The sequence below is a fragment of the Cuculus canorus genome, chromosome 3, assembly GCF_017976375.1.
Source record: "Cuculus canorus isolate bCucCan1 chromosome 3, bCucCan1.pri, whole genome shotgun sequence".
In the NCBI taxonomy this organism is placed as follows: Eukaryota; Metazoa; Chordata; class Aves; order Cuculiformes; family Cuculidae; genus Cuculus; species Cuculus canorus.
In genome coordinates this window covers 55,023,990-55,044,042 of record NC_071403.1, presented here as the reverse complement: position 1 = coordinate 55,044,042, position 20,053 = coordinate 55,023,990, and the positions used below count along the sequence as shown (strand labels likewise).

Genomic DNA, 20,053 nt, shown 5'->3' with positions numbered 1-20,053 from the left:
ATATGCTCAAATTATTCCCCGATTTGGGACTTTTCTGACAAGGTGTGGTGAGTAGACCTTGGCTGGCTGCCAGGTATGCATCAAACTGATCCCTCATTCCCCGTCTTCGGCAGGACAGAGGAAGGAAATAAGATTAAGCTCATGGACTGAGATAAGAACAGGGAGATCACTCACCAGGTACCATCATGCGCAAAATGGACTCCACTTGGGGAAGATTAAATTACTTGATAACAGAGTAGGGCAGTGAGAAACAGAGACAAAACTACATCCAGCTTTCCCCCAAGCCCCTTCTTCCCAGTCTCAGCTTCGCTCCTGATTCTTCTACGTCTCACCCACACTACCACACTGTGGATGGTGCAGCGGGATGGGGGAAAAGGGTTGCAGTCAGTCCATAACAGTTCCTCTCTGCTGCTCCTTCCTTGTGCTGTTCTCTTCCTCCTGATGGGGTCCTCCGATAGGGTACGATCTTTGGGGAATAGACTGCTCCTTTCTGGGTTCCCCGTGGGCTGCAGTTCCTGCCAGAAAACCTGCTTCTGGGTGGGCTTACTTCCATGGGCTTCAGCTTCCTTCAGGGCACCTGCTGCCTTGTGGGATACTCCACGGGCTGCAGGTGGATTTGTGCTCCACTGTGGTCTTCCGTGGGCTGCAGGATAATATCTGCTCTGGTTCTTGGAGTACCTCCTCCCCCTACTTCATCACTAACCTTGTTTCTGCAGGGCTGTTTGTCTCACTTTTTTTCTCACTCCTCACTCACAGCTGCTGTGCAGCATTTTTTACCCCTTTTTAGTTATGTTATCACAGAGGTGCCACCAGCGTTGATGATGGGCTCAGCTTTGGCTACTGCCAGCTCCTGGTGCCTTCTCACAAAAACCATCCCTGCAGCTCTTCCCCCTCCCCACCCCATGCAAGCCCAAACCAAACTAAAACCGACAAACCCAAAACAATCTTGCTATGTAAACCCAGGATAGGAGGTAATGCTCTAGTTGTTGCCATTGCGGGAGATGGGAAGTGATTCAAACCCTAATTAATCATGAGGCAAATAGATGAATAATTCTTTCTCCACTTGGGTAGTTTTCTGCTTGGTGTGTACAGATATATTTTCCTTGAAGGTGATTATGCACATGGACGCAAACTTACTTTTGCCAACTTTTGGTACTCACTGACAGAAAAAGAACTTCTTGTCACTTGCGTTGCATGTATATATTTCATATACAGAAGCATTGCCAATGTGAAATCTGATGTAAAATACAATGCTGCTGTTATTGCTGTTCTGATGGCGACTAAAATTGACTTAGAGGCAATACTGAAGTTGCTGTAATTTCATCTGAGCATATTTGCTTAGTCTTGGCCTCTATAACACTTAAGATCATAGAATCATAGAATGGTTTGTGTTGGAAGGGGCCTTAAACATCATCTAATTCCAATCTCCAGTTCTCATGCATCTAAGACTCTTGTTCAGATGAGGAAATGCAAGAATGGGCATCATTGTCATACTCTTGTAGCAAAGTGTTTAAGGACTTTATCAAAGAGCAAACATAAGTGAAAACCTTTGCATAGGCTTGAAACATGTTCTGAAAATAGCCGCGTATAGTGCTGACTTCTCTGTGTTTGTATGTGTGGACAATATTAGCTTAGTCCTGATGCTGTCAGATAAAAGTACTGTGTTGTCTTCCACACTCCAGTGACTTAATTTGCTATGTAAACTTTGGACAAGGTGGAGGACAGTTCTTTGCTTCATTGTTACACTTTCTGTAAAAGTGCAAACAGATGTGTTCTTCACAAGATCACTGTGTGTAGTCTTGAAACTCTTACAGATACTGAAGTACAAAATAGCGTTGTTTGGCAGGAGCCTCTGCTGGGCAAGAGATGTTCACCTCACACATCACTGGTGTAATGTTGCCTTTTCTTCAGTGCCCTCCTGATCAGTTATTCTAAGCAGAATGAAAAATGCTGAGAGCAGTTGAAGCAGAAAACACAGTGGATCTTGCTGAAGAATGAAAGTTTGGGAGAAAAGAGGTAGAACGTATAGTTGAAGAGTGTTTTTAAGCCTGATTCTGTGATCTCTTAGTCATGTGAATAGATGCTTCTTGATCTGCTCCCTAGACAGACATTTGAGGTTTGAGTCTCTTATTTATATCCGAAGGAAAAGCGTTATTGGAGAGTGTCCTGATTTTTTTTTTTTTTTTTTTTTTGATGCCCTGACTGTCCATTTTCTACTAATTTGTTTTAAAGGGTGTTTGATAGAAGAGAGCTGCTGGCATCTCTCTGATCTTAATAGAAAATGCATTGATTGGCCCTTTTGTTTTCAAAAGATTACTGCAATTTTCAGTCATTATCTATGAGGAAATCAGTGTAATTTATTAAACCAGCAACATGGATTAAGAATTAAAGACTTGATTCTTTTATTACTTAAAATGGTATTATGTTGATGTTACCCCTGAGGAACTTCAGTAAGACAAAGGCAAGCAGAAGTTCCTATGAATTCTTGAAGAGAGCAGGCTTGTAGACCTCTTTCATAAGCTCAGAATTATTCTTGAAAATAAATTTCTACTTTTTTTATTACTTGTACCAGGAATAAACTACATTTCTTGGAGTTTGTTGAACGAAAACCATCCAAAAAGTATCATATTAAAAAAAAAAAAAATTAAGAATGAGCTTATGCCTGAGAAACAGAACAGTTAGATAGTGCTTTGTATACAATGTTTTGGTTTCAAATTTTACAGGGAAAACAGCTTGCATTTCATCAGAAGAGAAAATTATTCTCTCTAGTCTCCCACTTCTCAGAAGAAAAAGCCCAAAACAACAAAACTAAAGCACTGTCTCCAAATTCTTATTCCTTTCACAAGCAAGTTAAGTTACATGCATTTCAGTGATATTGCTTAAGTAGAGGTAGTTTGCCTTTAAAACATTTCATAGGAGCTTTACAGAATTAAAATGCCTGAAGTGTGAAAATGAGGAATAAATTGCTATCATACATTGTGTTGTGGCTTCATAAAATTGTAAGACAGTAATTATGTTTTATCAGGGTCATTTCATCTTTGTTTATTTTAATTCTGTGACATTTTGTTTTAAAGACACAGTATGAAGTAAATGATCCACATAAACATAGTATTTTTGTGGAATTTGACTACTATTATGAAGGAAAAAACCCAAATGAATTGGTGGACTAATGTTCTGGTGAGTTTTTCCTTGTCACAAAGTCGATTGGTCAGCTGCTTACTACAGTACATGTCTGTTGATCCTATCAAACTGAATTTTCAGGTCTCCACTGTTAAGTAGACAGTGCTTTAATCCTATTTTAGATATGTAGTTTTTCTTGATCCAGTTCCTTACTGATCTATGGGAATATTAGTTTATAGTGATTCTGTGGGATGGAATTAAACAGGCTAGCTAGCATAAAAACCTTTTCATCAGTTTTAACCAAAGACTGTAGGAGAAACCCAGTCACCAGTGTTTCAAGCACAGTCATGTAAACCATCCACTTGTGAGTAGCTGGTGGCTCACACTTTGACAGTTTCAAAGAAGTGATCTAATCCTGATACTTGGTGAGGAACAGTAGTCTGAATTAGGGAAGTGAAATCCTGAAACTTTCGCTGTAAACTAACTCAAAACTTTTTTTAGTTTTTGACTTTATCTTCAGGGTGTGCAGTGTAAGGGCTGAGGCATGATTCACTGCAATGATTCATACTAGACAACATTTCTCATTCTACTTCAACAAAAACAAAGCCTTTTGTCAAAGCCCGTGCTAATAAATTGTCTGCCACCATAATAGAATGGTTGGTTAAAGCTGGAAAAGCTTTTTGCAAGTATCGTGACAGTAGTTACTACAATGAACAGGGGCCTGTTCTGCCATTCTGAGCTACAGATGATGTCTGCTTTGGTACTGAATAGTACAGCAAGATAAAGGGAACAAAGTCTGTGACACAAAGGGCACATTTTGTCTGCTAATAATAGGCTTGGGACTGCCATAAACTCGTTATATAAATTATATGCAATACACATTCTCTTTCTTAAAATTTCCTTCATCTTCCTTCCAGTTGAAAACCTGGCTAAATAACTTCCTATTGCTTTGCAGCAATTCTTGTGTGTGCTCTTTGCTGTGGTAAGCGTAGTCAGCAAGGTCAGTAAATCAAACGTTTCAGGACGCTAATCTAGACTCAGAGCCTCACATAATGGGGTCTCATGCAAACTAAAAGGATAGGCACAAAGATTTTTTTCATCAATCAATTCCCTAGGGTGCTGACAGCTGCCGTTTTGTTATTGCCTATGACTGGCACGTTCAGTAATACTGGCTCAGGGCTTTCTCCCTGGGTAAACTCCCCTACACCTTGGAAGGAGAAATGGTGTAGGAATGGAACAGGACAGCAGCACCTCCTGCTTAGCTGTATTCAAAATACTGAGGTGTTGTTTACTGAGAGATCATGTCTTTGTCTTTTTTTACTCCTAATAAATGAGACTAGTGATGGTGGGGGGAGGTCAACATGGTATTTGGTAGACCAGAATACTTGGCAGAGGACCTCTGAATGCTCAGCTGCTGAGGTTGGACTGGTCCTTTCCAAAATTATACAAACATTTCTTAAGTAACCTAAGAGTTGTGGGTTTGTTTTTTTTTTTTTTCTGAAAACACTGCTGGGTAATGGGTCAGTACTGTTATTGATGTTTCCTTTCTGGATTTATGGAGTGTAACTGACAGAATTGCGGTGTCAAGGAATAACTGAACAAATTGTGTGTATTGCGCATAGCCGAGCTTTTATTCTTTCGCCAAAACCAACTGATACTTGAATGTGACAAGAGAACAAGGGGCTGCTGCTGCCTTTTAGTTGAGGAGCGTGGCGTGGCCTGGAGAGGAAGGCACAACTTCTAACATAAACGCTAAAGTTTGTGTTAGCTTTGTAGCTGCTTTTGAAGATAGGAGAGGCCACAGTATATGTCTTATGAAGTACAGACAATTAAAATAAAAATAGAAGTAGATTATTTTGCTCTTATTTTATCAATAAAGACCTGATAGAGGAGTATTGCAGCCCATGAATGGAGTCATTTGCACCTGAGTTTTACAGAATTAGAACTGAAATGCAGAAAGAAATTTTCAAAGCCAAATATAAATTGATTGAGAAATGTGGTTTTCTCTTTCCATGCATACTTTTACAAATTTTATCATCAGGTCTTTTTCTGCAATAGATTTAACATTCATTTCAGTATATTTAATGTCATTTAAGTGTGAAATGCTAAGTCTGTATTAATAGTCTGTTTATAGAAATAAATGCACTCTGTAACCACTGATACTATTTGGTTTTTCAGGTTGTCTTCTGAATTTTGAGTCTGAAGGTACTCTCTTGCTTTCTCAGCAAATCATGGACATCGTTGGCTTTCTGAAGTCTCAATTCATTTGCCACCTTCTGATCTGCTACATATTTATAGTGTCAGGACTGATCATTAACTTCATTCAACTCTTTACACTTATACTTTGGCCAATCAACAAGCAGCTGTTCAGGAGGATCAACTGCAGGCTGGCTTACTGCATTTCAAGCCGTAAGATTTCATTTTTTTTTTTTTTTAAAGTTTTTTCATATTTTGCCTTGAGGGAATTGGTAGAAAAGCTCTGAAACGGATTGCAAAGTAAGCTGTGTAAAGGTCATTACTGCTTCCTACAGCAGTTGCATTTGTGTAAAGAACTGTATGCTTTGTTGAAACGTGCTGTTCTGCTGAAATGTTTTGCTCTTTTATATTGAGATACTGGCTTGACTCAGGATGTGTAAGAAAGAATGACTCTTGTTTGGCTATCCATCATGTTCCATTAAGCCAAATGAGAAATATTGACTAAATAATATCTGAACTTGCTGAGATGCATTATCTTTAGGCTTACAGTGTTAACAAATCACTTCCAATAATACTTTCAATCGTTTTATTATGCATGATTTTGGTTTTGATCTTGGGTTAAGTGTTTTGTGTACAAATACAGTTCAGGACTAGGAAATAACAGTAAAAAAGGGAAAAAAATTGATGTTATGTGTTTCTTTCTAAAGCCAGTTGTAAACTGTTGTTTCTTTAAACAGGCATTTCAGACTTTAAGCTGCATCTGTATGTATTCACTATACGCATATAGATATAATGTAGAATACAGCAGGCAGCCTGTGTGCACTGAAAGAGATAAGGGTTACAATTATGTTTATTTTCTGGGGGAGATGGGAGCATAGGCTCAGGATATTACTTGTAGAAAGACCAGAGCTTTCTAACTGCTGGGAAACATGGCAAATCACTGATACTTGACTAAACGAATAATTTTGGCAAATGGATGAGACCTGTATTCATTCATTTCTTCTTTGTTAGTAGGAGATTGGTAAAATCTCCACCCATCAACAGTGGATTATCAGACTATGTGTAGTTTTCTTGATACTATCAGTCTGTTTATGTATTTGTTTTTAAAGAGCTATGACTGAAGTTTCAGCACTGATTTATTACCATGCAACTTCTGACTTCCACATAATTGCTCTCAACTTGCAGCAGAGTGCATTCTCCACTGAGAATGCCGAGTAAGTTATGGATGGCATCATACTGGGGAAAATAGCCCTCCAACAAAGTGTTTAAGAAATTTGTTGCAGAAATGCAGCAAAATGTTTTTCTTCGGGTGACCTGTTCTGCTACTAGGAACCTGAAAATGGAAAGCGTTGTTAGTATTCATAATGAACTGCTGGAGGGAGTTTGCCACATGCCTGAAACTGAAGGTCACAAGGGTTTGTTTCTCTCTCATCAGTGACTCTGATGTGCAGCTATTCAAAGCATTATTTTTAAAAAAATACTTCTGACTTAAATTTCAGACCTGCATCAACACATTTAGGGTACTGTTTTGTTATTTCTGTACTAAAGAGAACATGTTCCTACGGAAAAATTTCATTTCTACTGCAACTGTGTACATCCCTGAAGTAGTGAGTTTGCAAGTACTATTAATTTGTATGCATGAACAGTGACATGAGTATGGCTAGGGTTTTATTTTTTACGTGGTAGCATAATATAAGTTTGAAGCCATGGAATGTAGAAGATACTGTACAGCTGTATACGGGTGTATATGGGTGTATTATTACTATTTTTCATACAATATCTTCTGCACCATTATTCCTTTTGGCTGCTTAGCGCAGAGACATTAGCTATTCTAGGGTCCCCAGAGTGAATCCTCTAGCTGCCCTCAACCTGGTCTCATCTATACCGGAGGCTGGTCACTGTATAAGAGCCTTGTGTAAGAGTGAGTAATACTGCATGGTTGTCCTTAGTTGGGCAGATGGCTTTGTACTCAGGGTTGCTGATCTAGTCTTTGATGTTGACATTACTGGAGAAGGTTGTATTGTGAGATTTTTGCTCAGCCACCAAGAACAAACTGCTTCTGGATTAAAGACAGTGATTTTAGCTTTACAACAGAGCAAGCTGGCATTTGATATGAGTCACCCTTGTCTGAGTGATATTTGAAAAGGGGGAAATGATAGTTAATTTAAAGAAAGTATTTGGAAGAACTGAAGAATGCATTAGACCAATTAATCAAAATGGATGTGTTTTTGTACTAGCTAAGATAATGCCTTTTGTGAGCCATTGTTGTGCTGAGTAATAAATAATTTAAGTTGGATCTGTATGGGTCTAATGAAAGTCATGGAAACAGCCTGCATTTTGAAACAATGAAACTTAGCCTTGGAGAATTTAGAAGCATGTGCTTAGCAATGGTGACAAGCATCGTGTTGCTTTGAGTGGCTGGTACAGCCTGAGTCACCAAGTCAACTGAAAAGTGAAATAGAACAGGCACGGTTTAACTTAGGAATGGAATGAAAGCAGCAGCTGCCTTTAGATCTTGCAAGTTCAGTTGGTTTCCATTTTATGTCAAAGGTAGAGATAAGTGATTCTATAAAATCAGGGGACAGCATTTATCTTTAACAGTATGCTCTTTGGGAATTTTTTTAGTTTATTTAAAGTAGTGGTGGAATTTTCTTCTGCCTATTTTCTTCCTATCTCCTTTTAAGTTGAGCAACGAAGCTGGTGAGGGGGCTGGAGAACAAGTCTTATGAGGAGCGGCTGAGAGAGCTGGGGTTGTTTAGCCTTGAGAAGAGGAGGCTGAGGGGAGACCTTATTACTCTCTACAACTACCTGAAAGGAGGTTGTGGAGAGGAGGGAGCTGGCCTCTTCTCCCAAGTGACAGGGGACAGGACTAGAGGGAATGGCCTGAAGCTCCGTCAGGGGAGGTTCAGGTTGGATATCAGAAAAAAATTCTTCACAGTAAGAGTCATTGGGTACTGGAACAGGCTGCCCAGGGAGGTGGTCGAGTCGCCTTCCCTGGAGGTGTTTAAGGAACGGGTGGATGAAGTACTTAGGGACATGGTTTAGGAAGTGTTAGGAACGGTTGGACTCGATGATCCAATGGGTCCTTTCCAACCTTGTGATTCTGTGATTCTGTAATATCAGACCATAATGTTCTACATCTCCATATGCAATGTCTGCTGTCATACTGCGTATGAGAACCTAAACTGCTATTGTGATTAATGACTTGTCTTCACTTCAGTAGTCCAACTTGAATTGGGAATGCTTATCTGTTCACTTGAATCAAGCCAAAAAGTATTCCTAAAGTCATAGAATCATTTATGTTGGAAAAGGCGCTTACAATCAAGTCCAACCATATGTCTAATATTACCAATTCCACCACTAAACGGTGTCCCTAAGTGCCATGCTTACATGTATTTTAAATAACTCCAGAGTTGCTGACTGTTCACCGTCTTTATACCATAAAATGGTTGTAGGGATTAACTGTGGTTTGATAGTTGAAGACGTATAGCCGTGTAAGCTGTTACTTCTCTACTGTGGTTATGGCACAGAATCACAGAATCACAGAATCACACAAGGTTGGAAAGGACCCATGGCAATAGCACTATAACTTCTCACTATAACTACTAACAACCCAGCAGGCTAAAGGCATAGACTTCAAAATCCCTTCATCAGTTCAAATTAAAAAAGAGATAGAAACTTGGTTTGCAGTTTGAATTTACACTGGAAAGGACTAATCTGAGCAACACCTTGGTTTGGATGGAACAGAGCAGGAGTAATGGCACGCACCAAGTTACCTTTAGTAAGTGGTGTTGAGAAGTTGTCTTTCTTCAAACTAATTGTGAATCCTGGGTTAGTCACAGAATCACAGAATCACAGAATCACAGAATCACAAGGTTGGAAAGGACCCATTGGATCATCGAGTCCAACCGTTCCTAACACTCCCTAAACCATGTCCCTAAGTACTTCATCCACCCGTTCCTTAAACACCTCCAGGGAAGGCGACTCGACCACCTCCCTGGGCAGCCTGTTCCAGTACCCAATGACTCTTACTGTGAAGAATTTTTTTCTGATATCCAACCTGAACCTCCCCTGACGGAGCTTCAGGCCATTCCCTCTAGTCCTGTCCCCTGTCACTTGGGAGAAGAGGCCAGCTCCCTCCTCTCCACAACCTCCTTTCAGGTAGTTGTAGAGAGTAATAAGGTCTCCCCTCAGCCTCCTCTTCTCAAGGCTAAACAACCCCAGCTCTCTCAGCCGCTCCTCATAAGACTTGTTCTCCAGCCCCCTCACCAGCTTTGTTGCTCTTCTCTGGACACGCTCCAGAGCCTCAACATCCTTCTTGTGGTGAGGGGCCCAGAACTGAACACAGTATTCGAGGTGCGGTCTCACCAGTGCCGAGTACAGAGGGAGAATAACCTCCCTGGACCTGCTGGTGACCCCATTTCTGATACAAGCCAAGATGCCATTGGCCTTCTTGGCCACCTGGGCACACTGCTGGCTCATGTTCAGTCGGCTGTCAACCAGCACCCCCAGGTCCTTCTCTTCTGTGCAGCTCTCCAGCCATTCTTCCCCCAGTCTGTAGCGCTGCATAGGGTTGTTGTGCCCCAAGTGCAGGACCCGGCATTTGGTCTTGTTAAACCTCATCCCATTGGTCTCGGCCCAGCAGTCCAGCCTGTTCAGATCCCTTTGCAGAGCCTCCCTACCCTCCAGCAGGTCGACACTTCCTCCCAGCTTAGTGTCATCTGCAAACTTGCTAAGGGTGCACTCGATGCCTTCATCCAGGTCATTGATAAAGACATTGAACAGAGCTGGACCCAGTACTGAGCCCTGAGGAACTCCACTTGTGACTGGCCTCCAGCTGGAGTTAACTCCATTGACCACCACTCTCTGGGCCCGGCCATCCAACCAGTTTTCAACCCAGGAGAGTGTGCGCCTGTCCAGGCCAGAGGCTGACAGTTTCTGAAGCAGAATGCTGTGAGAAACTGTGTCAAAGGCTTTACTGAAGTCAGATAGTCAGATAGGGTGAGGTTAGCTGCTTCACTGACCTGCTTCATTATATATTGGCATTGGGTAGAACTGACTGGTTCAACTGCCTGTTCAACTGCCTGTTCAACTGCCCCCCCAAAGGGGGACCTTTGATATATTTCAATTCCAATAAATTTCCTAATACTGAACTTCAAAGAGTGTAACTCTAAAAAGGAAATTGAACAACTGCAAACCTCAACAAGGTGGTAACAAAAAGCATTTAAAAAGTAAGTGTGCTTGGAAGAGGGCATTAGGACAAAAGTTGGGCAATCAGTCTTATTTTTTATTTTTAAATAATTTAGAGACATCTTCTCCTCAGTCTCTTTTTCAAAAAGACTGAGAGCCAAAATGTGTGGCAAGGAAGGAATACATCACAGTTCTCATGGATACTGTTTGTGTTAAATTGGAAGAGGTGGAAATACGTCTTCCCCCTTATCTGAGAACAGAAACCCACCACAAAAGCAATGCATGGCTTTTCTGCACTAGCTTATAAAGTTGACCAAACATATAGAGGGAACAGGTTGTCTTGGGTATTGGTGACATATGTGCCCACAGCTGTGTTTCTCGCTGGGGCAGTAGGAAGGTAGTTTGCTCTTCCTGGACCAGTTTGTGCTTGGTAGGCTGGTGCAGTGCTACTCCAGTGTGAGCAGGGCATGCTGCGCTCCTGTGGGCTGTTCAGGACTTAACTGCCATGTGCCAAGACTATGAGAATGAGACGTAGACAAACAGGACACATGGCTTCTTCAGTGGTGCTGAGTGTATTTACTCAGGAAAGTATTTGCCTGTGAGTTACACAGTGATTAATATCTTGTCTTCTTGCTGCCGTGGTGCTGAGGGTAAATTAGCTTCTCCTTGTCTTGAGATCCGCCTTGTGCTCCCAGAGTTAGTGGCAAACTGGCTTCCAGCTGACTGTCTGCACAAGATGAACTTTGCACAAACAAAAGATCTGGCAACAATGGCACAGTCATGTGGACAGGTGCCTAAGGACTTTAAAAGCAATTGACTTAGCGTCTAATCTGCCTTCATAAATAAATTATAGTAGTACTTATACCTATTCTTGTGCTATGAAAGGGGTGTTATTACACGTCTGGGTAAAGTTACACTATGTAGGCTGTAGTTTGTAAATCACTCTGAGACGAAGGCCTTTCTTTGAATGGAAAGAGGCACCCTGATGCCTGCTCATTGACTGTGGTAAAAACAAGATGAAAAGAGGAAAGTGGATCTTTGCTTGGGAGCTTTAGAGCTCGTTGACAGAGCTTTAAACTAGATTTGAGGGGGCTACTACCAGGCTCACCTATGATGAGCTATGAGATATGCCAAGGTTAGAAGGATGAAGTCTTAGCAAGGGCCCTCAGCCTGTTGCTCTGAAACTTGCTGGCTACACTGCAGCACACTTGGAAGTCTTATGGAGATGAGCCAGAGGCTCCTGAGATAATAGGACTCAAAAGGGAAACACTGGTGCGATACATCAAAGGAGTTAAGGGGTGTTCCTCTAAGAAGGTAACACAGTCGACTGCTCAGGTGAACAGGGGCAACAAACAGGAGGAGTAGGAAGCTACTGTGCTGCTAGAAAGCTATGATCCTGTTGCCGTTACTAAAACTCAGTGGGACAAATCCTATGACTGAAATGTGGCTGTCGATGACTACAGGCTGTTCAGAAGTGACAGACAAGGAAGGAGGGGTGAAAGTGTTGCCCTCTACATCAAGAAATTGATGAAGAGCTGTCTCTGGAAATAGCCATGAGCAGGTTGAAATCTTATGGGTAAGAATTAAAGACTGAGGCTAGGGAACCTTGTGGCTGGTGTCTTCTACAGGCCACCAGATCAAGCCTTAGCCTTCTTGTTTTCTCTCAAGCCATGCCAAGGAGGTGGCTATAGAAATAAAGCGTACTGAGGAAACGCCCATGTTAGTTTTAATCTAGATAAACCCTGTTACTGAGAGCGGGATAGTTATGGTAGCATGGAGATCTGAGTAGGTGCGTACCCATGTGACTACCTGGGCAGTGAAGTGTTTGTTGCAGCCTGCATTGAGGTGCATGCTGCTGTGGCAACATTATTCTCAGCACCTGGGCTACCTTGTGTATCTAGTCTAGACACACCGTTGTCGTACCTCTTTTCTGTAATGTAGTCTTAGATTTCGTCCCGTGTTCCCTGCAGATCTGAAGTAGGTGTTTACATGTCAGACATGGCGGGTCTCCTGCTCCTAATGCTTGGTGTTGATCATTGAGCTGTGTACAATAAGGTAGATGATTAGCTTTCTCTAAAATCTGCTTTTGTTGGAATGTTGACTATCATTGATTCTTTGGATTCTTTCGCTCTCAAACATTAAATTCAAAGGGACATATGTGTGGCAGATTTTGTTAAATATAAAATATGCTTGGAGCATGTATACGTCATCATATGGTAATGTTTAATTTTCTAACTTGTTTTGTCTTCACTTTCTTGTAGGTAATGTAGTAACATATTTAGCACTGCATCGTAAAAAATGACCTAGTGAAAAATGAGTGAAGTGGCAGGGGTAATCTCGCCTATTGTTGCTAGCAAGGACAATAGAATCTGAGAAAGCAGTATCTGATTTACTGAAGCCTTCAAATGAAGGGCAGCAGGAGGTATTCCTCAGACTTAAAAATTAATATATGACAAGTGAATGGCTCTGTAGCAGTGTATTTTTAGCTTCTACATCTAGATTCCTCTTCAGTATGAAAAAAATTTCCATTAACATGGGGTGAAACGATGCTGCAATTAAAAACGGTCTGTGTATCTAAGTTTTATGACTTCAAGGTTTTATTTTTGTTTGCCCAAAACATACTAGTAGTCAGCAGTGTTAAAAAGACCTCTCTGGATTGTACTTCTCTTGAAAACATGTCTGTTGATAAAGAAAATATATCATTATTTATTCACAAAATAATGCTGAGAGATCAGTATAATAAGTATTTGAAGCTATGAGGTACACAAAAGCCTCTATTGCTGTGTTTTCTACACGTTGCTTGCTTCATTATGGGCTCCGAGTCCTCTAGACATATATGCCATAATACTGAAATATGAACTTCTTGACTCTTCAGCTAGTAGGCTATATAATGCCATTCATAAAATCAGTCAGGGTCTGGTTTAGGGGCAATGGGGAGATCACACCTTTTTTGTTTGTGAATGTGATTTGGAAATTTTTCTTTTTGTTGCTGAGTCTTCTCTTGTCATGTGGTGGCACGTGCCCCAGTGTCCTGCTGATGAGTTGTCTGAATTACTGTTCCACATGCCTATGTGTTCATGACCATGTGTGAGCATACAGAGTTTCCTTCTGGTAGATCATATTGGCTTTTATGATTGATTCCCCCTTTTGAAACCTTCCAAGAGATCCAGGTAGATCTCTATCAACATGAAATGGGTTTTGCCCTCAGAATGTATTGGTTTCATTTGCTTTGATAATGTAATTTTGTTAGAGTACAAATCATCTATTCTGAAGTGTCATCTACTCTAATCCATTAATGCCTTCCTCCAGTCTGCTTCCTAATACTCTTTTATGCCTCTTACTAACTTGTGGCACTGCTCCTGGTTATCTTTACAGTTCCGCACTGAGACCAAACCTTGAACTTGTCTAATTTGAAAAGACTGAAGGAGCCAATCACTGCAGCGTGTTCTCCATTATTTTGCCGGTAAAGATAACATCTGTCACAGCCTGAACTTCCTTTTTTCAAAGTTGTTTTAGTGGAATTATATTCATCACTATGAATAATTCCTCTTCAATGCCCAGTAAGTGCCTCCATATTTTCATAGAATCATAGAATGGTTTGGGTGGAAGGGACCTTAGAGATCATCAGGTTCCAACCCCCTTGCCGTAGGCAGGGACACCTCCCACTAGACCAGGCTGCTCAAGGTCCTGTCCCACCTGGCCTTGAACAGTTTCAGCTTCCCTAGGCAACCTGTTCCAGTGCCTCACCATCCTCATCGTGAAGAATTTCTTCCTAATGACTAATCTAAATTTTATTCCCTCCAATTTAAAGCCATTCCCCCTTGTCCTATCACTACATGCCCTTGTAAAAAGTCCCTCCCCAATTTTCTTGTATGCCTATTTCAGGTAATGGAAGATCGCTATAAGGTCTCCCCAAAGCCTTCTCTTCTCCAGGCTGAACAATCTCAACTCTCTCAGCCTGTCCTAATAACAAGGGTCCTCCAGCCCTCTGATCATCTTTGTAGCCCTCCTCTGGACCTGTTCCAACAGTTCCACTTCCTTCTTATGTTGGGGATTCCAAAACTGCACACAATACTCCAGGTGGGGTCTCATGAGAGCAGAGTAAAAGGGGAGAATCGCCTCCCTTGAGCTGTTCGCTACACTTCTTTTGATGCAGCGCAGGATAGTGTTGACCTTCTGGGTTCCGAGCACACATGTTGCCATCTCATGTTGAGCTTCTCATTGATCAGCACCCCAGAGTCCTTCTCCACAGGGCTGGTCTCAATTACTTCATCCCCCATCCTGTACTGAAGCTGCAGATTGCCCCTACCCAGGTGTAGGACCTTGCACTTGGCCTTGTTGAACCTCATGAGGTTCTCAGAGGCCCACTTCTCCAGCTTGTCCAGGTCCCTCTGGATGACATACTGTCCTTCTGGTTTGGCAACTGCACCTCTCAGCTTGGTGTCATCTGCAAGCTTGCTAAGGGTGCACTCACTCTCACTGTGTATATCATTGATGAAAATGTTTAACAGCACTGGTCCCAGTATGGCTCCCTGAAGAACACCACTTGTCACGGATCTCCATGTGGACATCGAGCCATTGGCCACTACTCTCTGAATACAACCATCCAACCAATTTCTTATCCACCGAACAGTCGACTGATCAAATCCATCTCTCTACAATTTAGAGAGAAGGATCTTGTCGGGAACTCTGTCAGAGGCTTTGCAGATCCAGATAGATCACATCCGTTGGTTTTCTCATGTCCACTGGGGTGGTTACCCCATCATAGAAAGCCACTAGGTTAGTCAGGCAGGACTTGCCCCTGGTGAAGCCATACTGGCTGTCTTGGATCACCTTCCTGTCCTCCATGTGCTTTAGCATACCTTCTAGGAGGATCTGTTCCATGATCTTTCCAGGCACTGAGGTGAGGCTGACAGGTCGGTAGTTCCTAGGGTCATATTTTCTACCCTTTTTAAAAATAGGCATAATGTTGCCCTTCTTCCAGTCACCAGGGACTTCTCCTGACTGACATGACTTTTTGAATATCATGGAGAGTGGCTTGGCCACCACAACAGTCAATCCCCTCAGGACTCTGGGATACATCTCATCAGGTCCCATAGACTTATATGTGTTAGGGTTCCTCAGGGGGTCACAAACCTGATCTTCCTCTACAGTGGGAGGGGCTATACACCCCCTGGTCTCGTCCTTGTTGTCCATTGACCCAGGAGAAGTGAGGAGAGCAGCTGTCAGTGAAGACTGAGGCAAAAGAATTGAAGAGTACCTCAGCCTTCTCTTTTCCTGTTGGTGGGAGGTTGCCATTTTCGTTCATCAGTTGGAGTACGCTTTAACTTCCTTTTCTGACTGACATACCTATAGAAGAAGCCCTTCTTGTTAGTCTTTGTTTCCCTTGCCAAGCTCCAGCTGCACCTTGGCTTCCCTGACCCCACCCCTACAAAAGTGGGCAGTGTCTCTATACTCTTCCCAGGTTCCCTGTCCCTGCTTGCACTGCTCAGGCAGTTCCCTCTTGCTCTTCAGCTTGACCAGCAGGTCTTGACTCGGCCACACTGGTCTCTTCCCTTCCTTATTTCCCCTATTACCATTAACTTGCTTTATCAACTAATAACATTCCAATCCTTCTCATTTTATGCTGCTTGCAGGCATTTTTACCCAGTTTTCACAAAGGTTTAGGTATTGACAGTGAGCGTTAGTGTATCAGCCAGGACTATATGGTGATTGCAGGCATGCTTTATGAGCGCAGTGCTGCTCTGTTCATAAAAGTGTTATGGAATGACATCTGTGCATGACTTTTAGCAGGGTTCCTAATTCAACCTGAAAGTGATATGGTCTATAGACCACCAAGCCAGGAAGAAGAAGCTGATGAGCTCTTCTATAAACAACTGGGAGAAGTCTCAAGGTCGCTTGCTCTTGTCCTTGTGGGAGACTTCAGTCTTCTGGATGTCTGCTGGGCGTACAATACAGTGGAGAGGAAGCAGTCTAGGAGATTCCTGGAGTGTGTGGATGACAACCTCCTCACACAACTGGTAAAAGAGCTGACAAGGGAAGGCACCCTCCGGGACCTGCTGTTTGTGAACAGAGAAGGCCTTGTAGGGGATGTGACAGTTGGAGGATGCCTGGGGCAAAGCAATCGTGAGATGGTAGAATTCTCAATTTGAGGTGAGGTGAGGAGGGTAGGGAGGCTCTTCAAAGCGGTCTGAACAGGCAGGACTGCTGGGCTGAGACCAGTGGTGTGAGGTATAATGAGGCCAATTGCCGGGTCCTGCACTTGAGGCACAACAACCCTCTGCAGTGCTACAGGCCCGGGGAAGTGGCTAAAAAGCTGCCTGGAGGAGAAGGACCTCGGGATATTGGTTGACAGCGGACTGAACATGAGCCAGTAATGTGCTCAGGTGGCCAAGAAGGCCAATGGCATCATGGCTTGTATCACAAACGGCGTGACCAGCAGGTCCAGGGAGGTTATTCTCCCTCTGTACTCAGCACTGGTGAGACTGCAGCTTGAGTACTGTGTTCAGTTCTGGGCCCCTCACCACAAGAAGGATGCTGACGCTCTGGTGGATGTCCAGAGAAGAGCAACGAAGCTGGTGGAGAGGCTGGAGACCAAGCCTTAGGAAGAGCAGCTGAGGTAACTGGGGTTGTTCAGCCTGGAGAAGAGGAGGCTGAGGGGAGACCTTATTGCTCTCTACAACTACCTTTCAGGTAGTTTCTGGCCTGGTAGAGGTGGGTGCTGGCCTCTTCTCCCGGGTGACAGGGGACAGGACAAGGGGGAATGGCCTCAAGCTTCACCAGGGGAGGTTCAGGCTGGACGTAAGAAAAACATTTTCACAGAAAGGGACCTCAGGCACTGGAACAGGCTGCACAGGGAGGTGGTTGGGTCACCATCCCTGGAGGTATTTAAAAGATGGGTAGATGAGGTGCTCAGGGACATGGTTTAGTGGTTGATAGGAATGGTTGGACTTGATGATCCAAGAGGTCTTTTCTAACCTGGTGATTCTAGGACCAGCTCTTAGTTAGGAAAAAGGGACTTCATTTCTGGGAAAACGGACATGGAAAAACTTCTGATACTAATGCTTTCTATCAAAGACTGATGAAGAGCTAGAGAGGCATTTACTCTGATCTATAATGAAAAGAGCATCTTCACTGTCACAGATGTTATATTGCTGTTGCTGGACCCTTTGTATAGGTTGCTTGTCTTCATTTTCTTTTTTTTTTTTTTTTTTTTTTTGCCCCAGATTCCTGATCTGAAGAAGGGTGATGATGGTAGCCTGCAGACTGGAGAGAGGGATGGCAGGGAAGCAGTAGAAGGTGAACCACATTCAATTTGGTGTCTGGCATCTTGCATCACAGAGTTTCTAGCAGCTCTTGTTAAGAATTAGATCTGGCCAGCAGTCTTCCTAGATTCTTGAACTGGAGTAAATCTGGAGTGTTTGTACAAAAGTACTTCCATTAGACCCAGCTTGATTCAGGAACATGATAGCTAACGATCCAAGTGATAGTACAGAATATGAAAACATTAATGTTTATACAAATTTGGTGCCACAGTTGTTTATTCATTAGAGTAAATTTCACAATCCAAGGATCAAATTTTTTTAAGAGACATTGTATATTTGTAGAAACCCCTTTTAGCACCATTTTAGCTATACGGATAATTTTATTGCTAAAATGGTACTAAATCAGGATAGCCTCCAGATTCTATGCAACCTTCCTGAGAGTAGCTCATTGGTCACCATCACCAGTTACAAGCAAATACATACTGGCAGTAATCCAACCCTATCTAGGAACGAACACTACCTCAATAGGCAGAACTACTGGGAGAATTTTGAAATCTTGTGTTTGATCAAGGAATAGATCCGCTGGTGTAACATCCAAGTGAGGTGCAGCATGTCTTGTCTCATTTGCTATTGCTTGGCTACGTTTTCTACCCCTCCGCTCCCTTTTGAACAATGTGCACCACTGAAAGTGTACACCTAGTTGATTCTTCCTCTTCCAAATGCATGAATGTCGCATAGCGGCAAGTTGTTGTGCAGTGGGTTTTCTGGGCTTATCCTGCAGCAGGGATTTCAGCAGCTGGTCCATTGAAAGTATCTGGCATCTGCCTAACTTTTTGCTGGAGGATTTCCAAACTGACAGGTAGCAATATTTCCTTTCAACAGGTACTTGAGGCCTTTCAGTTGTGATACTTAAGATGAAAGAGCTGCTGATTGCATGTGCTTGGTAATCTTCTATGGTTAGGTGGTTATTTCCAGTAACTTGTTTGCAACCTTCAGATTGAGGCTTCTTACTTGCGAATTATGTTTTCTCACTTTGGAGACTGTTGCAAGGTAGCAAGGTCTTGTTGAGCAATCAAAATGTATATTTTTGAATTCCCTTTACATTCATATTGGCATAGTCTGTGCTTAAACATGTTTCTTCCAACACTGTGTTAGGAAGTAGGAATTCTTTAACTCTACATAAGAAACCAAAGTGAAACGTTTACAAAATAATTCTTTCATCTGCTTGGTTTTGGGGCGTCAGTTACACTTTTGCCAGACCCATTTTGGCCATTGCTGAAATAATGTTTGAAACAAAATAAGGAACCATAGGGGAAGGGAGGTGTGAGGGATTACAAGGCAGTTGTTTGTGGGTAGATTGTTTTGCTCTTTTGTTAACCCACTTTTACTGGTGTTTTATATTTGTGTGCTTTTTCTGTACTTAAGCAAATTGCATTGGACTGTCAATAATATTTCAGTTTTTCTTTCACAGTATTAAAGAAGTGGCAAGTACACTTCAGTCTGATTATTTTTCAATTCATTTAGCTGTGTTTCTAAGTTGAATCTCCAGTATATTGCACCTCTGAGCATGGGGCTTTCTTTGAAAGTTAAGAAATATGTGAGTTTCCTAATATATGAGGATTTTTCCATTGTATATACATTTCTTTACTGCTCATTAGTACTTACGTGGCTCTGTTGAAAAGTCGAGGAATCAATGTGTACTGCTAATGAAAATATCTGCTGCCTGTGTTAGGTAAGGAAATATAGAAGTGATTGTAGTGTCTTAATTTCTCATTGTTGCTTCTAAAGAAGCTTACCTTTGGTTTTTGTGAAGACATGGGAGATCTGCAGCTGTAAGGCTTTTGACAGGAAATCTCATTAATATAGCTTTGCTACAGTAGAGGAGCTCCTTTTCTGTACCACCCTTGCATGCTGTGGAGAGTCTTTTATTGGATATGTTTTTTGTTTAAAGCAAACTCATACCATTCTCTGACATTTTCCAGGGTTTTTCTCTGACTCATATTATGTCTCAACTAAAGAGTGCAATGTGCTAATGCTCTGTAGTTTGGCGAGGACTCTGTATTGCTAAGCTGGCTACAGATACCTAAACAATCTGTAGGGCCTGTATGATAGACTTTTGTAGTGCTATTCTTTATACAAAGGCAAAATATAGGGAGGCAGATGTTAACCTTGCAGTATTCAGAAGAGTGTTTTCATTGGCCAGTTTGGGTTATATTTCCAGAAATTAAATGCAAACACATTTCAGCTGACTTTTTATCTGTTACTTGTCCTGCACACCAAAA

General features: G+C 42.2%; 1 protein-coding gene across 8 annotated transcripts in view; it reads left to right on the top strand.

Annotated features, from left to right (window-relative positions):
• The window catches only part of AGPAT4 (1-acylglycerol-3-phosphate O-acyltransferase 4), an 83,131-nt gene that overhangs the window by 9,735 nt on the left and 53,343 nt on the right, over window positions 1-20,053 (top strand). For 2 of the 8 annotated variants that reach the window (XM_054064211.1, XM_054064213.1), the window contains exon 2: window positions 5,299-5,529. The exons of 1 other annotated variant lie outside the window; for it this stretch is intronic. In XM_054064211.1, coding sequence (XP_053920186.1) covers window positions 5,352-5,529 — 178 coding nt within the window. In that variant the 5' untranslated portion in view covers window positions 5,299-5,351. Of the gene's footprint in view, window positions 1-3,075; window positions 3,178-5,298; window positions 5,530-13,881; window positions 13,970-17,732; window positions 17,806-20,053 lie in introns of those variants that run through there. 5 more of the 8 variants (XM_054064214.1, XM_054064212.1, XM_054064215.1 and 2 more) reach the window with 5 other exon arrangements.